At 42.5% G+C, this 16560-nt stretch overlaps 1 protein-coding gene across 5 annotated transcripts in view; it reads left to right on the forward strand.

The window, feature by feature from the left end:
* The window catches only part of ELMO1 (engulfment and cell motility 1), a 571068-nt gene that overhangs the window by 236245 nt on the left and 318263 nt on the right, over positions 1-16560 (forward strand). The window contains exon 1 of one of the 5 annotated variants that reach the window (XM_012461270.3): positions 12204-12309. The exons of the other annotated variants lie outside the window; for them this stretch is intronic. Within the exon in view, the coding sequence (XP_012316693.1) occupies positions 12256-12309 (54 nt within the window). The 5' untranslated portion in view covers positions 12204-12255. Of the gene's footprint in view, positions 1-12203; positions 12310-16560 lie in introns of those variants that run through there. 5 annotated transcript variants of the gene reach the window in all.

A 16560-nucleotide genomic window follows, 5' to 3' on the forward strand; every position in this document is an offset into this window, starting at 1 on the left:
TGAGCGTGTGGTCCTCTTGCGCTTTACAGAATAGTTTCCACATTTCCAGATGTTTAGTTGGTTTAAACAGGATCACATGAAAATCTCTTCTGGCTTCAGTGAAATGGAAGAACTTGCACAAGTGTGACTAATACTGAGTTTGTTTATTCAGTTCTGATTAAGTGTAACCAAGAGTAGTTAGCCCAGAATGCATCTCGGCTTCATGAAATCTACTTCACAAGATGCTTGAGATTTGTGTTTGACTTAAATGAATGATGGCAGCTGTGGGATGGATCTTATTATTGTTTTAGTGAGTGGATTACTTACAAATATCAATTTTATATCGAAGTCAAATTGAAAGTTTCCTGAAATTTAATCATGATGAGATTAACACAATTTATGTTTTCTTAAATGATCTCTCTTGCTATGAATGCTAATAGGTTGTCTCCTAGATTTTTTTTTTTCAGTTTGCAAATTACAACACAGCTTGTTCTGAATATAAGCCATTGTTTTTATTTCTGCTTGGATTATATTCTTGATTTTACCCCCATGAAGTCTCTGCGTGACCTTCAGCTAATATCAAATTCTGCAGGTATAAATTTGGATTTCCATTTTAATCTCCATCATAAATGGCATGTCTGAGATCTTGCCTTCGGTGATTAGAAATCACCAGGCATTATTTTATAATTTCAAATACTCTTCCCTTGAAAAAAAAAATGCCATATATATGTGTGTGTATGTATGTGTGTGTATGTGTGTATATATATATTTGTGTGTATACATATACACACAGATACACCCAAATATATATATACATAATGTATATATGTTTATATCTCTACTAATATTAATATTTATACATATTTTGACAAATGGTATCATGCTTTATGTGTTATTTGAGAAACCTTATCTTTCATGGGAATATTCTTTGAAAATGTTTTCATATTACTTAACATGTACTGTTTCATTACTGATTTGTTTTTCATTATTTGGATGTAATACAGTTTATTTAACTGAGCCCTTTTGCTAAATGATTCACTGCTCTGAAATTATCCATACATTTATAATTAATATCTTGCAGCCCAGAACGTATGCACACCCATGATCACATTATTGGGGTAAATTTGTGGAACTACACTTTGTATGAGACATATTTTCAAGGCTTTTGATACTGTCAAATTGCTTTCCACACAAAGTAATGACCATTTTAACCATCAGTGGGTCAGACTGATCATTTTTTTAATCCTCTCCAGTAGTGTTTCCTAAGCTAAAAAAACCCTAAAAACCTGAAAAACGAATAATCTGATAAGTTGTTGCTTTTATAGTGTTAGTTTTTGAAACAATTATTATAATTATACTTTAAGTAATGAGACACATGTGCAGAACTTGCAGATTTGTTACATAGGTATACACGTGCCTTGGTGGTTTGCTGCATCCATCACCCTGTCAGCTACATTAGATATTTTTCCTAATGCTATCCCTCCCCTATCTCCCTACCTCCTGCTGTACCTCCCCTAGCCCCCCACCCCCAAACAGGCCCGGTATATGATGTTCCTGTGTTCTCATTGCTCAACACCCACTTATGAGTGAGAACATGCGGTGTTTGCTTTTCTGTTCTTGTGTCAGTTTGCTGAGAATGATGGTTTCCAGCTTTATCCATGTTCCTGCAAAGGACATGAACTCATCCTTTTTTATGGCTGCATAGTGTTCCGTGATGTACATGTGCCACATTTTCTTTATCCAGTTATCATGTTCGTTTTAATATGACATTTTAAATAAGAATACCTGTTGAATATTCAGCTTTGCAGTTTGCCTTACAGAGGTATTCTGAAATTATTTTTATATAGTATTTTATATTTTGACCTTGGAATTCCATTTTATCTTTTGGTTGAATCAGTTTTTAAAAATTTTAGCAAAAAGCGTCATGGCTGGTGGAGCAGGTGAGTTTCTTGTACTTGGGTGTTGATGACGGAAGCTCCAGGGTGGCAGTGGCCTTGCTGGCAGGGCCCCTTTGCCAGAGCGATGGTCCAGGAAGGTGGATGGGACTCCCTTTCTACCTCACCCTCAATTCCTTCCAAATTTTACTTTTATGTGGTAAGCAAGATCTATCCAGGTCACTTGGGAAGTTTTGCAAAATCACCCAATCTCTTTTACCCTCAAGTCATATCAAAATTACCAAGGAAGAATCAGGGGATGTATATTTTGAAAATACTCTTAATTGATTCCTGTCCTGAGGGAGAGCCTGGTTCTAGGGTGCTCCTGTGACTGCAATTTCATCTTCCACCTCCTGCCAGTGTCTGGATTTCTTCTGAGCTATGTAGAAAATCGAAAACCTGAATTCTTTCCATGTGCTGCCTCCAGGATGCATGTGTCTCTGTCCCAGTAGTGGTTTTCCTTGGGGGCAGTTGGCTCCCAGAATGCACAGTATGGAGGGACTGAGGAGAGAGGGAGATTGGGGGATGACCACATGGTGGAAATAGGATTAGTATAGAATCTGGGTCTCTGTGAGGGCATCTGGAATGGGGGTGTGTGCTATGAAGCATCTCCTAATTTTCAGGCCCTGTTCTTATGTGAAATGACCAGTGTATTCCATGAGCCAAATCTGAGTAAATTTTCTCAATGTAGCTCCATTGGTCTTAACATTCTTGTTAATTCCTTGATGAACAGTTTAGTCTTGGGTGTATTTCTGTCTTAGTTTTCCCTGTCTGATCAGTGTTCTGCTTCATGAATATAGAATGATAGGTTTTTGTTTTTTAAATTGAAAGTTAATTGGAGGTGGTTTTAAGGCCTTTAGCACTTATGAGGACTTGCAAACTCATCCTACAAAGAGCAAAGACCCTGAACAGAGAAGAATCATAAGAGAGTGTGGGTTTTCTTTATTTTTCCATGGTTCTTTTTTTATTTTTGATTTTAGTTCTTCTCCTGAAACTTCTCGCAGGCCACAGTCTTGCATCAGAGAGTTGAGAAGTTGGAAAGACTATTTAGTAATGATTTTGAATGCTGAAAATGATCCAACAATTTTGACAAGCAGATATTTTCACTCTTAAATACCCAGCCAGCCAGAAATAGACAGGCCTCAGTAAACAGAATCTCATTGTCATTGCACCACCTAGAGGCGGTCTTGCAAAACTGCTGAAAGCTGGCTGATGATATCAGGGTCTGGCTGCAAAATCTCTCGATGCTGTAAGCAGTCCCGTGCAGAATTCTCTCTGTACTTTCCAAAGAGGAATCATCTTGCCTGTTAAACTCCTTACTGAACTTTAAGGATTAATTTGAGATCTGGGTCATCCTTCGGATCACTTAGAAGAAAAGTTCAGTTCATAAAATCAAGACTGCTATTTCTCATTTTTTTGCTCCCAAGTAGGCAATGGCCAGGAAGCATCACATGACAAGGCTTTGGAGTTCACTGGGTCTAGATTTAATTTTAACTTTTCTACTTTTGAGCCATGGGCCAGCGGTTCAGTCATTTAATCTCTTTGTGCATGGGTTTCCTCAGCTGTGAAATTGGGCAGCATCTTTTCTATGTCGAGGTTATGGGAAGGCCCCACAGGGCCGTCTGTTAGCGACTAGCACAGCGGCTGGAACGAGGTGCAGTCAGCCCGTGCCACTTCCTTTTCTTCCTTTCGGAGAGAGCACATCACAGAAATCGTCTGCAGCTTTTTAAGTTTTCCAAGGTAAAAGGGGCGATTGCTCCAACAAGGCAAGAAGAACAGCGTATTAAAGGACAATAAACCACAGCACCTCTGGGGAGTCAGGTGGGTGCTACATTCCTTCTCAGCACAACATCCCAATGGAACAGATTTTTCTGTTAAAATAATTCTAAAGTCATAATCTAGGTGACTGAGTTGCTTGTAAAGTGAGTCATAACACAGAAAAGCACCTGCTTTTAAAGCAAAGCTGCTTCATCTTCTGAGATCTCTTTTTGAGGTGGAGTTTCACTCTTGGTGGCCAGGCTGGAGTGCAATGGCCCTGTCTTGGCTCACTGCAACCTCTGCCTCCTGGATTCAAGCAATTCTCCTGCCTCAGCCTTTCAAGTAGCTGGGATTACAGGTACCTGCCACTGCACCTGGTAATTTTTGTGTTTTTAGTAGAGACAGTGTTTTACCATGTTGGCCAGGCTGGTCTTGAACTACAGGCATGAGCCACTGTACCTGGCCATCTTCTAATATCTCTTTTACTGATTCTTTGGTTTCAAAATTTACAGGCCTTCATAGGTACCCTGGTGGGAGACAGAGTCTTGGTCTGTTGCCCAGGCTGGAGTGCAGTGGTGCAATCTTGGCTTACCGCAACCTCCATCTCCCAGGTTCAAGCAATTCTCCTACCTCAGCCTCCTGAGTAGGTGGGATTACAGGACTGTGCCACCACACCTGGCTAATTTTTGTATTTTTAGTAGAGATGGGGTTTTGCCATGTTGGCCAGGCTGCTCTCGAACTTCTAACCTCAGGTGATCTGCCTGCCTTGGCCTCCCAAAGTGCTGGGATTACAGGTATGAGCCACCATGCCTGGCTGGTAATGCTATTCTTACTGGAACTTCTAAGGAAGGGCACATGGATTCCCGAGAGTGATGGAAATCAGACTGTCAACTCTAGCATGACTTTAGTTTGAGAACAGGAAAAATGCTGTATACAAACTTGAATGTAGCCACCAAGACCTGTGCACCAGGGCTTTCACACTCTGCAGAGCGTTGCATTCCTGGCTAGAGCCACCTTCAGAATGTCTCTGCTTTGATTTCCAGTTTGTACCTTCTCTATTTGTGAATTTTACCTTACTCAGTCTACTGGACGAGCATGAAAAAGGAAATGTCTGTAGTTCATCTTTCTGATCCCTTCTGAACCAAAGCGGATATTAAAATCAGAAAAAGTTTTTTTTTTTTTTTTTCCTAGTTGCTTTGTTTTCCTTTCTTTTTTCTTGACTGGGGAGAAAATAAGCTCTTTTTTTTTTTTTTTTTAAAGAAGCTGTTTCTAAACAATATAATTTGCTTGAACGTGAAATGTTTTATAAAAATTTTTCATAATATTTCAGGATCATCCTGGAGGGAAAAATGACTAAACTGTGAAGGTGGAAGAAGTATTGGGTAACAGGAAAAAACATTATTTCAGAAATAATATTCGTGTTCAAAATTTTAAGAGGATTTTCTACCTTCTTGGGTGATAGAAGATAATTATCTTTAGTTACACAAGTATAATTACACATAATTACATATGCAGTGCTTGGTGTTATCTTAATATATTTTTTCACCAAATAGAGATGGCAGGGAATGAAATGAACTGCATATTTATATTTTTCTTTCTCTATCTCTGTCCCCATCCTAATACTACGGAAAGAAGCATCTTTGTCTAAATGCTACCAGGCTTCAACAGTCATTGTGAGATAACATTGTGATTAAGCTTGGGCTGTAGATTTGGGTTGCTGCTATCAATTTCTGACTTGCATTCACAGGCTGAGTGACTTGGGCAAGGTACTTGACACTTACATGTCTCTGTTTTTTTAATCTTTAAAATGAGGGATAATAATTTTCTCTATCAATATGTGTGTTAAGTAGATACTGTAAGTTGTTCAGAGCAGTGCTTGCTACATAGTCTGTGAATCTAGATGTTATTATTATGATGTTGTTATTGCCATCAATATTATTGGAATGGCACCACGAGCTCTGTGACACTGTGACAGATTGGGTTGGGGGAACGTGAGAGTGAGAATTGTAGGTTGTCCAGAGGGTAGTGTGAAAATGAGTGGTAACAGTTCAAGTAACAGTTAAAGGTGAAAGAATAGTGGGTGCTTGAGAAACTGCAGGTCATTTATCATGGCCAGTGTTTATGGTGCAAACAGAGAGGGAGGTAGAGTTGGCTTTAGGAGTGAGGGAAAGGTGATAGAAGAATTTTAAATTCAAAGGGCTTTGCAATATATAGTCAGTCCTCATTATTCATGGATTCCATATTTGCAAATTTGCCTATTTGCTAAAATTTATTTGTAACACCCAAATCAATATTCGAGGTGCTTTTTTAAAGTCATTCTTGGACAAATGCATAGTGGCAAAAAAATTGAGTTACCCAACTTAGATATTCCAGCTGAAGTCGAACAAGTCACCGAGCCACCGCCCTGCCTTCCTGTTTCAACTCTCATGCTTCAAGCAAGTGTCCCTTTCCCCGTCTGTGTAGGCCATGTTTTTCTCGTTTTTGTGCTTCTGCTTTCTGATGTAATTTCACAGTTTCAAATGGCTCCTAAATGTAGAGCTGAAGTATTGTTTTAGTGTTTCGAAGTGAAAAAAGGCTGTGATGTGCCACGCAGAAAAAATACAAAAATATATGTGTTTGTTAAGCTTTGTTAAGGCAGTAGTTGTAGCACCGTTGGCTGAGCATTCACTGTTAATGAATCAACAGTGTATACTAAATAGGGTGTCTTTAAACAGAAACACACATAAACCAAGGTTATATATTCACTAGTTGGCGAAAATGTTATGGTCAAAGGCTTGCAGAAACAATTCTATATTGTTCCTAGGAGCTATGGTTCAGTAATTGTTAACTGAAGGTTTGCAGCAACTTCCTAGGATGTAACTATTGCAAATAAGAATAATCTACTATATTCGAAGTCCCTGGGGAGCTTTTGGGCAAAGGTAGACTATGGAGAGGAGAATCCAGAGGGTCCTGTCTGTGGTAAGTGGGGAAGATAAAGTCTGCTCTTAAATGGTAAGAAGGAAAAGTTAAATAATTTCTGCAAATCATTTAGTACTGCTCAGTACCATGTAGGAATTCATAGGGAAAGTATTATAATTTACTATGATTCAATTCATTTATTTTAAATCCAGAAACTGCCTTGGAATGGCCACTATACCAAAATACCTCATCCCTGAAACCTGATGAATTCTCAGAAACATTCTAGCTGAAGAGAACCCTGTCTATAGTGGACTTATATTTCAGCACCAATCCCAATGTGATTTTATCATAGGCTTTCATCACTAAGAATGTGGTTCAGTGTCTTGGACTACAAGGACCAGTGTTAGTAAGAATCTAGAATACATTGGCAGGAATTGAATAAATTAAATTTTGACATTTAGTTGATTTTTGTGGCATTCTCCTTTTGCAACAGGGCATCTCTGGCATAAGATAAAGCAGGTTTTTCCCCTATATCCCATATTAATAACTGGGATAGTATTCTGAACCAAGCACTTGGCTTTCAAATAAATTTTAGATATATCCCATAAACAATGGGGCAAAAAGGACAATATTTTTAAAAACACACATTTATGGAAATCCTGTATGGTTATGGCTACATAGAATGCAGGAGGTCCCTGGGTAAAGGGATAACCTGGGATGATTCAGGCTGTGTGAACTCACAGAGATGTGCCTGTTCCTCAGGAACCAGATCTTATACACTCTGCCTCCTTGACACTTTGATCGGATCTGACACTCTCTTTCCCTATCTGAAATGCTGCAGATCCAGGTGTAGTCTTGCTGCTTTGAGGCAAGCTGCTCTGAATAAGCCAGGAGATTGCTTAGTGAACCAGAGCGGAAATAGCCACCAGGTGGCGCAAAACCACAGCCATTGGCTCTCAGCCAGCCCCCTCAATTCTGGCTGACCAGCTGCTGGGACATTCTGTACATCGCAGCCCTGCTTGTAAGCTTGAAGCCTTTGAAGTTGTTTAAAGGCCAAGACAGGGGTTCTTGGGGTCTCCTTAGAGAGCTCTAAAGCTTTCATCAGGGCCTGGCAGGAATTAGAAGCATTCTTGAATGTGCAACTGGCCTCCCTGTTAAATGGGATTTGCCTGATATTCATGGCAGATGAGCTTTTTCCCAGTACCTGCATCTCCCAACTCTCATTCCCAGTTATTTTTCCTTGCGCTGTCATGAAAGTATTTTAAGTAGGGCAAGCAACCTATACAAGTAATTTTTTCTTTCTGTCTTAGCATGGAAATACAGGGAAGTATGCATTGGAAATGGAAAATCTATATGAATATTGACTGTAAAAACCACAATAATGTATTTGGGGGTTGAAAGTATACATAATTAAATATGTGACAGTAAGAACGTGAAGAAAGCAGGGTGGTAAAGGGAGTCGAAGTGAACCAGCCTTGGTGGGGAGTTGTGCAGAGCTGTTTGGGGAAGTTTGATCTGACTCTTGACGTGTGGTTCTCAGGTAAGTAGAATCTTTTAGCATCATTTTTCAGCTTTTTAAAAAAAGTAGCCACCTCTGGAACTGTATGTTCAGAAGTGCTGTTGAGAGTTCTGCTTTAATGGTCGGGAGCATTCGAGCCTCTTGAACATTCTTTTCATCTCTAACTTTTCCTTCTTCAATCTTACAAATATTAAGGGGATTTTTTTTTTGTATTTTTTTTTTTAATTGAGACAGGGTCTCACTTTGTCATCCAGGCTGGACTACAGTGGGGTGATCTCGACTCACTGCAACCTCTGCCTCCCAGGCTCCAGCTATCCTCCCACCTGAGTAGCTGGGACCACAGGCATGCACCACCATGCCCAGCTATTTTTTTGTACTTTTAGTAGAGACAGTATTTCACCATGTTGCCCAGTCTGGTCTCAAACTCTTGAGCTCAAGTGACCCACCCGCCTTGGCCTCCTAATGTGCTGGGATTACAGGTGTGAGCCACAATGCCTGGCTATAGAGGGGAATTTTAAAAAGGAAGAGAAGTCACAGCAGGGCAGCCCATGAGGCTGCTGATGGGTCAAGCAAAAGCTGTCTGGGAGTTTCGTTGCACACTTCATTGACTGGCAGCTGGGCGTCCTTTTCAGGTGGCTCACTCATCACGGGTGAAGAGAAGACTGCCAGTGCCCTGCCTGTACATGTTCAGTGTTGCCTTTGTGCTGTCTTTCTTGGATGCTTTTGGTCAAATGACACAGAGCATGACATGCACTGTCTTCATGTTTGATTTTATACGCAGAGACCATAGTTGTCTTAAAGTTATAGCTGCTAGTTGGGCGCAGTGACAGTTTGGGAAGCAGAGGAGGGAGGATCAACTGAGGCCAGGAGTTCAAGACCAGCCTGGGCAATAAAGTGAGACTCTGTCACTAGCAAAATAAATAAATAAATAAATGGTGGCATACACACTGGGACTACAGTGGTGTGCCACCATGCTCAGCTAATTAAAAAACACACACACACACACATATATATGTTAAAAACATATATGTTTTATGTTTATATATATATATATGTTTTTTAATTAGCTGAGCATGGTGGCACACCACTGTGGTCCCAGCTGTTTGGGAGGCTGAGGTGAGAGGATCCCTTGAACCCAGAAGGTCGAGGCTGCAGCAAGTTATGATTGCATCACTGAATTCCAGCCTAGGCAATAAAGTGAGACCCTGTTTCTCTTTGGAAAAAAGAAAAGTTGTAGTTACACACGTAGAAAAGAAAAAGTTAGCTTTGGAAAGCCCTCTTGAAAAAACCAAGAAGTTCAGATTTATTTCCTGTCATTGAACCAAGTAAAACAAGTACACTGAGTCACAGGCAGGGCTTCTGCACACTGGGCTCTTCACAGGTAACTTGAGGCCTCGTGGGGCCATGTCCACTTCAGTGTAGCATCATCATACTTCCCAGGGGTGCAGGGAGATTGAAAGGTCCACTTAGAATACTTGCAGATCTTTCTTCTGTGACCCACCTTTGCTGTCAGCTGCACTGACAAAGGTCATCCGAAACTGGTGCAGTGGGGCCCCTGGGGCAGTGCTAACACAAGCTCTCTGTCACTGTCGCAGGTGAAGAGCCGGCCCATGTTTTGCACTTGCTGCGGGGTGTGTGCTGTTGCCACCATTTCCATCTGTTTGATGACTTTCATATGTGATTTGTTACCCCCTTCTTCCTACCCTGGCATGGGAGGAGCAGGGAGAAGTAGTGATTGCTGGGAATAATCTCATTTCAGAAGCACCCATGACCTGTGGACTCCATCTGAAAAGGGGATGCATGAATAATTGTATTTTCAAAACTTTGTTTTTGTTTTGTTTTGTTTTTGAGACAAGGTCTTGTTCTGTCTCCCAGGCTGGAGTGCAGTGGTGTCATCACTGCTCACTGCAACCTTCAGTGACTTCCAGGGCTCAAGTGATCCTCCCACTTCATTCTCTCAAAATGCTAGAATTCCACATGTGAGACCCCATGTTCAGCCCATTTTCATATTTTTAAAGCAATTATTTTAAGGGAAAACTTTCAAAAACAAATGACCTATGATTCATTGCCATGATAAACTTGACCTTCGTTCTTCTCTCTTGCTTTTTGCTGTAATTAACTTTAACTCCAGACACAATTTCTCAGGATGGTTATTGAACACCAGGCGAAGAGACAGGTTTCTTCCACTCCTGTTTTTCCAGACTCCTCTCCTATTTGCTATGCGTTGCTGTGCCTTCGGAGGGACATTTGTGGGCTGTTAGGGTTGAATCTGTTCTCTGGTCACTAGGGGGCGCGCCTGTCAAAGGCATGTGCGTGAGAAACGCTGCAGGCTGATGGCGCTTCCAGAAAGAGCAACTGTGATGTGTTCAGGAGGTGGAGGACTTAGTGGGGACTCTTCTAAGTGGGGTAAGTTTGGAAGCTTCAGAAGAATGCTTTTACAGCCAGAATCTTCCTCCTTCCCCCTTTTAGCTCAAAATCTCCAATAACTCCGTCCCTTGGCTGTGGCAGGAGAGGCAGCGTATTAAACGGTGTCAGTCCTTCATCTCTGAGTGTATCATGCAAACTTCCTTGGCGTCCTTTCTTTGCACATGGGGCTTTGGAGCAAAAGGGCACCATCCAGCAGGTGCAAGGGTGACGCACAGGGAACCAAGGGCAAGGAAACGTCAGGGTCTTGTGATGTATAAGCAAGTCAATTCTGTTTGAGGCTAATGTAGCATAGCTTTTATGAGTGCAGCCTTTGGTGCCAGACTGCCTGGTTTTGCATCCCAGCTTCATTGCTCATTAGCTGGGTGACCTTGGACAATTTGCCTAACCTTTCCTTATCTCATTAGTAAGTTGAACATAGTAGTATCTACCACCCAGGCTTGTTATGGACATTAATGAGTTAATCAATGTTACGTTTTGACAAACCTTGGCATGGAGCCAATTTTAGTAAGTTTTTTTTACAATTGATGATTGTCATTTGGATCTGATGGTCGAAATGAGTCTGCAGAATGCATTTACACCCTGGATGACTGTGGACAGTCTTCATTTGACTATAACCAGCCAGGTCTGAGAGTAGAAATATGTGGCTTCAGAAACAGCTAATCCTGAGGAGTGGCATATCCCAAAGTCCTTGAATTCTAGAGAATTTTCCTGATAGTGCTTAGCAGTGCAGGACTTTTGGACCCCCCAAAGAGCCTCTTTGGTGAAGGAAGAGGTGGATTTTTTGCTCTGCATTATTGCTACTCCAGGATTAGCATGTAGGCACATGGCTGAGGACGTCCTATTGGTGCCTGCTCTTGTGCGGATTTTCAAAAGTGCGTATGGCTTAAAATCACAATGTATATTAAATCAGTGTTGCTGTCCACAACAGCTAGCACTTTTCAATTGGATGACAATACCTTTTGGAGAATGCCTTGGACCTAGACTGGGCAGTGTTTGGACAGAGGACCACCAGAGTCTGGCAGGGGTGAGTGGTGATGAGGTCCTGGTACCTGGGTTGGGTAGTTACAGGCATCCAGCACCTCTTCCTCTGATGATTTTCTGTAGGTGCCTGGACTCTTGATTTTGCCTCTAGTAGGATCATATCAAAGCACCCCGAGAACAGCGCTGGCTATTCTGGGTTGCAGGCAAGAGAGGAAAGGAATGACCAGTTAAGAGTCCCGTGATCCAGTTACCTGCTTCCCATTGACCCTGCTTTTCACGGCCATCAAATAGCTCCACGCTAAGCTAGCATGCCTTCTATCTTTATTCTTTCCCCTGAGACAGTGTGCTGTTGCACCACTTTTCATTTTGTTTTCTATTTTTCCAAGTGGTGACTATTTGTCCCAGTGCCCTTCCTACCTCTGGATTCAGTGTGATGTGACCTCGGGAGAGGAGGTGTGAGCACGACGTCCAGACTCGGACATGTCTGTTTCACGTCTGCCAGGCAGTAATTTTTATGCCAGGAGCTGGCTTCATGGCGTGGGATTCTAATTCTGGGGATGGCATTTTGTATGTGTAGGAAGACTGTCAGAACCTTTCCAATGGGAAGGGACAAGAACCAATTTGAGAATCACATGGTTACATAAGAACTGGCCCTGTGCAGGCATCTCTGCATACTTCCTGTACTTGTTCATTTTAAAGACGAGAGAAAGAGGAGCAGGAAGAATCTTCCGTGAACTCTGCAAACCTACAGACTTTCCAATGAGAAGTGGCACACACTCCCGAGATGGTGCTCGGGACAACATGGTTAAAAGGGTAAGGGTATTTATTAACCCTTTGCTTTCTTGTTATTCCTGTCCCTCCTCTTTAAATGTGTACATTACCAAACTGGCTAGACGGCTGAGTATCTATCATTTTTAGGTGTCCTGCTAGGGTTTTCACTGGTCTTATCCCAGTAAGAAAATAGCTGCAGCGGCCACCCCCAGCAGCAGTAGCATCCAGGGGACTTTATGGGACCTGGGCCAGCAAGTTCCCATATGCAGTATCTCATTCTGTCTCCACAAGACACAAGACACAAGGACTATTATGTCTCTTTTAGAGATGAAGAAAAGGAGGCTTACAGCTTCTGAAGATTTGAAACCTGCCTATAAAGGCTGTAGTGTTTCGGCAGGACGAGAAGACATATGCAGACTTAATTTTTGTTCTCAAGTTGTTTAGTCACAGGTGCAGACACTCATGGGAGCAAGGCAGTGAAATGGATGAAAGTAGCAGATCTCAGTGAAGCTTTATTTCTAGCCTTCCATACCAAGGACACCCTCCACTCCCTTGGAGTCTTTGGGAAAGCCACCAAATGCTTGTCTCACTGTGGCCTTTCCAGACTCAGGATGGTATTCCCATTAATGAAGACCACATACCAACCACCTACTTGCTACTTCTTAAAGGAACATGCACATGATTTTGTCCTTCCTGGATCTCGAGCTAAACCCAGCAGGAGCAAGCCCACGTTTCTATCTGGGGGTAGAAAGCAAAATTGTGCTTGCCTATTGCTGAAAGCAGCGTTGCTTCTGGTTTTCCCGAGGTGCTGTAAATCCTTCCCTAATGCTCACAGCAAGCAAGTGGCAGGGCCAGCATTTGGCCCCATTCACCCTGATGCCAGTCCTCCCCAACCTCAGCCTCGAGGTGGTGCTGTCTTGCTATTTAAGGAAAAGGAAACATGCTGGCTGAAAGGTCTCAGTCTCTCTTTACATTCAATTCAGGTAAATCCAGGAGACCTTGTCTCCATTCTCTCCTTATTGAGCCTCTGCCTGCTTTCTCAATGTTGTTCATTTGTTGATGACCTTGCTGCGTAGCTAGAGCAAAGCAGTAAGAAATTAAGTGTTATCCTGACTGAGGTCCTGAATCCTCGTCCTCCTGCTTCGTGATAATCCAGAAGTCGGCCTTCATTTTTTGCCTCCTATTGTTGATAGATGGAGCCTGAAGTTAGCAGTTTTGAATTTGGTTCTCTCAGTGCCCCCAGCCCTTTTTTATATTTATCTATGATGTCATATACTAAAGCTTTTCCTTGTTAGGTTTCTCGAAGGGTTCTCCCACATTCCCATTGCAGCTGTTCCTTGTTAGGTTTCTCGAAGGGTTCTCCCACATTCCCATTGCAGCTGTTCCTTGTCACTTATGAGCATTAGGACAAAAGGAAAGGACTGGACAATGGGGACCAAGAAGAGTGAGGCCTCTGCACTATGGCTTTTAAAGTTCAGGGGCATCTACCAGAGATGGTGCGTACGTCTGGGACCAGGTCTGTTAGGAGAAGAGCCACGCCAGCTTTTGCAGAGAGGAAAGCTGTGGGAGGAGGCACATTTCTTCCTCACTTCAGGAAGCATCGCAGATTCCTGCACCTGCTGCTCACTGCAGGGAGCCCCACCTCCAGCCGGCTGGGCATCCAAACAGGCATCCAAGGCATGGGACGGGGGCCTGTGGATTTCCTCCATCTGATCTGAGTGGCTCACTGAAAGATGGCCTCCCATCTGTAGAGCACCGTGATAATAACGGATCATGCCATGGAACAGGGTCATGTTGGAGTTTAATCTAGACTAAAAATAAGAGACTAATATATTCATTTTTTTCATGCAACCAACATTTAGGAGCATTTATGATATTTAAGGTAATGTATGGACAGGCCTTTAATCACAAAGATGAATCAGGGAGAAGCCAAGGCCTTCATGGAATTTATTGTTGAGTGAACTCCCTGTTGCTCTGGACCTCACGTGTGCTGGTCTCTCTCCTGCACTCCCATGCCCTCTCCTCTACAATTCTCAGTTCAGACCTGAGAGTTGCATTCTTAGACTGGACATGGGGAGTCTGCTGGGAGCTCTCCCAGTCCAGGTCCTACCCCTGTTTCAGCACATAGTTTGTACTTGCTCACAAACCTCATGTGCCCCTCAGAGGGATAGGACCTTGTCTACTTAGCACACCTTTGCATCCCTTGCACATAGCACAGTTCTTGCCACTGGATAGCATATGGTAAGTGTGTGCTGAATGAATGAATGAGTAGATCGATTAAGGATTCTACCAGTCAGAAAGAGAGACTTGTTTACTTATAGGTCGAAGTTGGTATATACTATGAGAAACATACAAATAGACTAAAGTACTTCTGAAATTGCAAACAGGGATAAGGAGAATTTGTTTGAGGACTCATTGAGATTTTACAGTGGAGAAGACACTGAAGATGAACCTTAAAGGACAGGTAGCGTTTGGAGGAGGAGGAGCGTGGGTGACCAACAAGATGTGGAAAGTAGAAGAATGTGAAATTTCCTTTGATTTCTGCTCCTTTGAGCCTGGGCCATAAAAGATTATTGCTGTGGTGTTTGGATGATATTTGATAATTTGTAATTTAGGAAATAATACAGTTAAAGCTGATAATTTCACTTTGGTGGTAGTAAAAAGATGGCAGAAAGTTAGAAGAGGCTGGAGGTGATATTGGCCGAAACTAGAAATAGCAGGGGAATAGAAAGGGAAAAAATAAATGTGAAAGAAAAGGTGTGGAGCACAGGGCTTGGTACCAGATTGGATATGGGGAGTGTTGCACAGCTTGTGTGGCCAGGAAGCTGGGTTGCTCTTTCTGCAGATAGGAGACACAGCTTTGGGAAAGGGCTGGCTTGTTCCATTTAGGATAACAGATATTTGAATTACTGTTTGGACTTTCAGTTGGAGATAGCCAGAAAACCATTGGAAATAAAAATACCGAGCACAAGTTAACATTTGCTTGACACTTACAGTAACCTGGCAAGTGTTTCGTTAGCCTATTTTAATGAAAGGGGAGCTGAGAAACTATAGAACAGAGAATAAACTGGCCGGGACATACATCCAGTATGTGACACCTAGGACTCCTGTCTTCACGCGTCAAGTTCCGTGCTTGTTCTGGAGAATTTCCCCAGGAGAGTCAGGGCTTTCCAGGGCATTCTGGATGAGAAGTGCCAATGAGATGTATTTAGGGGGCAAGTTGCTGAGGCAGCACCAGGTGAGATCGTTTGGTGAAGCCTAGAGTGGCTTCTTCTAAGCATGTACTAGAGTCGCATGTTGATGTGTATGTACATGTATGTACGTGTGTGTGCACAAGTGTGTGCATGTGTGTGCTCATCTGCCAGCAGGAGAGAAAATGGTGATAGAGAAAGCTGGAAAGCAGATGGCCCATCACGCAGGGGCTCTGATTTGTTTGTAAGAGCTGGGAAACACAATTGATACTCTTCCCGTAGCAGGCCATTGACGCAGTCCTGTTTTCACCGTTTCTTAGTGACTCACACTGTATAGATAGTGCTGCCTTATTTTTAGTGCTGAGTATGAGTGTGCTGCGGAAGGCTGCCAGTTACCAAGGAGGCTGCGCCTCTAAGCTCCTGCAAGGAGCCCCCCAGCGGCGACTCCAGTCTCCATGTCACTCTCTGATAACCCCTGGCAGAGCACATCTTTAACCCGAGGGGTGACTGCTCTGTGCTGCCTGCCCTCCATCACTGCTTATATAATGGCTTTTTATTCTTATTCAGTTTACATGTTAGAAAAAACTACCTCCATCTTAAAGGAGATTTCTGTGAAACTATCAGGCAGACCATAGAGAGCCAGAGGTCTTGGTTGTATACAATCGCTGTGCGGGCTGGGCCGTGTAGCCCCACCCAGTACAGGGGTTTTGAGTCTGCTTGGCCTCCCTGAGCCTCCTCTCTCACCAAGAATCCTGGGGCAGGGGGTGGGAAGTGGTCAGAGCACTCACAATGTCCTCAGCACTTTTTACAAGATAATGCAAACCCAGCAAAGGGGTAATTTTCAGGTTGAATTCTTCAAATCCCTTACAAAAATTCCATTTTTATGTCCGAGCACATATCTGCAGTGTTTTGTATTTTGATTTCATGACCTTCTTCTTTCCACTCTTTAAAAAATACATATACATGTATATGTGTGTGTATATATATATGTATGTGTATGTATATGTGTATGTGTATGTATATGTGAATGTGTATGTATATGTATATGTGTATGTATATGTGTGTGTATATGTGTATGTATTTTTTGAGACAGAGTCTTATC

The sequence above is a fragment of the Aotus nancymaae genome, unplaced genomic scaffold (assembly GCF_030222135.1).
Source record: "Aotus nancymaae isolate 86718 unplaced genomic scaffold, 86718_ANA_hifiasm-v0.15.2.pri h1tg000025l, whole genome shotgun sequence".
In the NCBI taxonomy this organism is placed as follows: Eukaryota; Metazoa; Chordata; class Mammalia; order Primates; family Aotidae; genus Aotus; species Aotus nancymaae.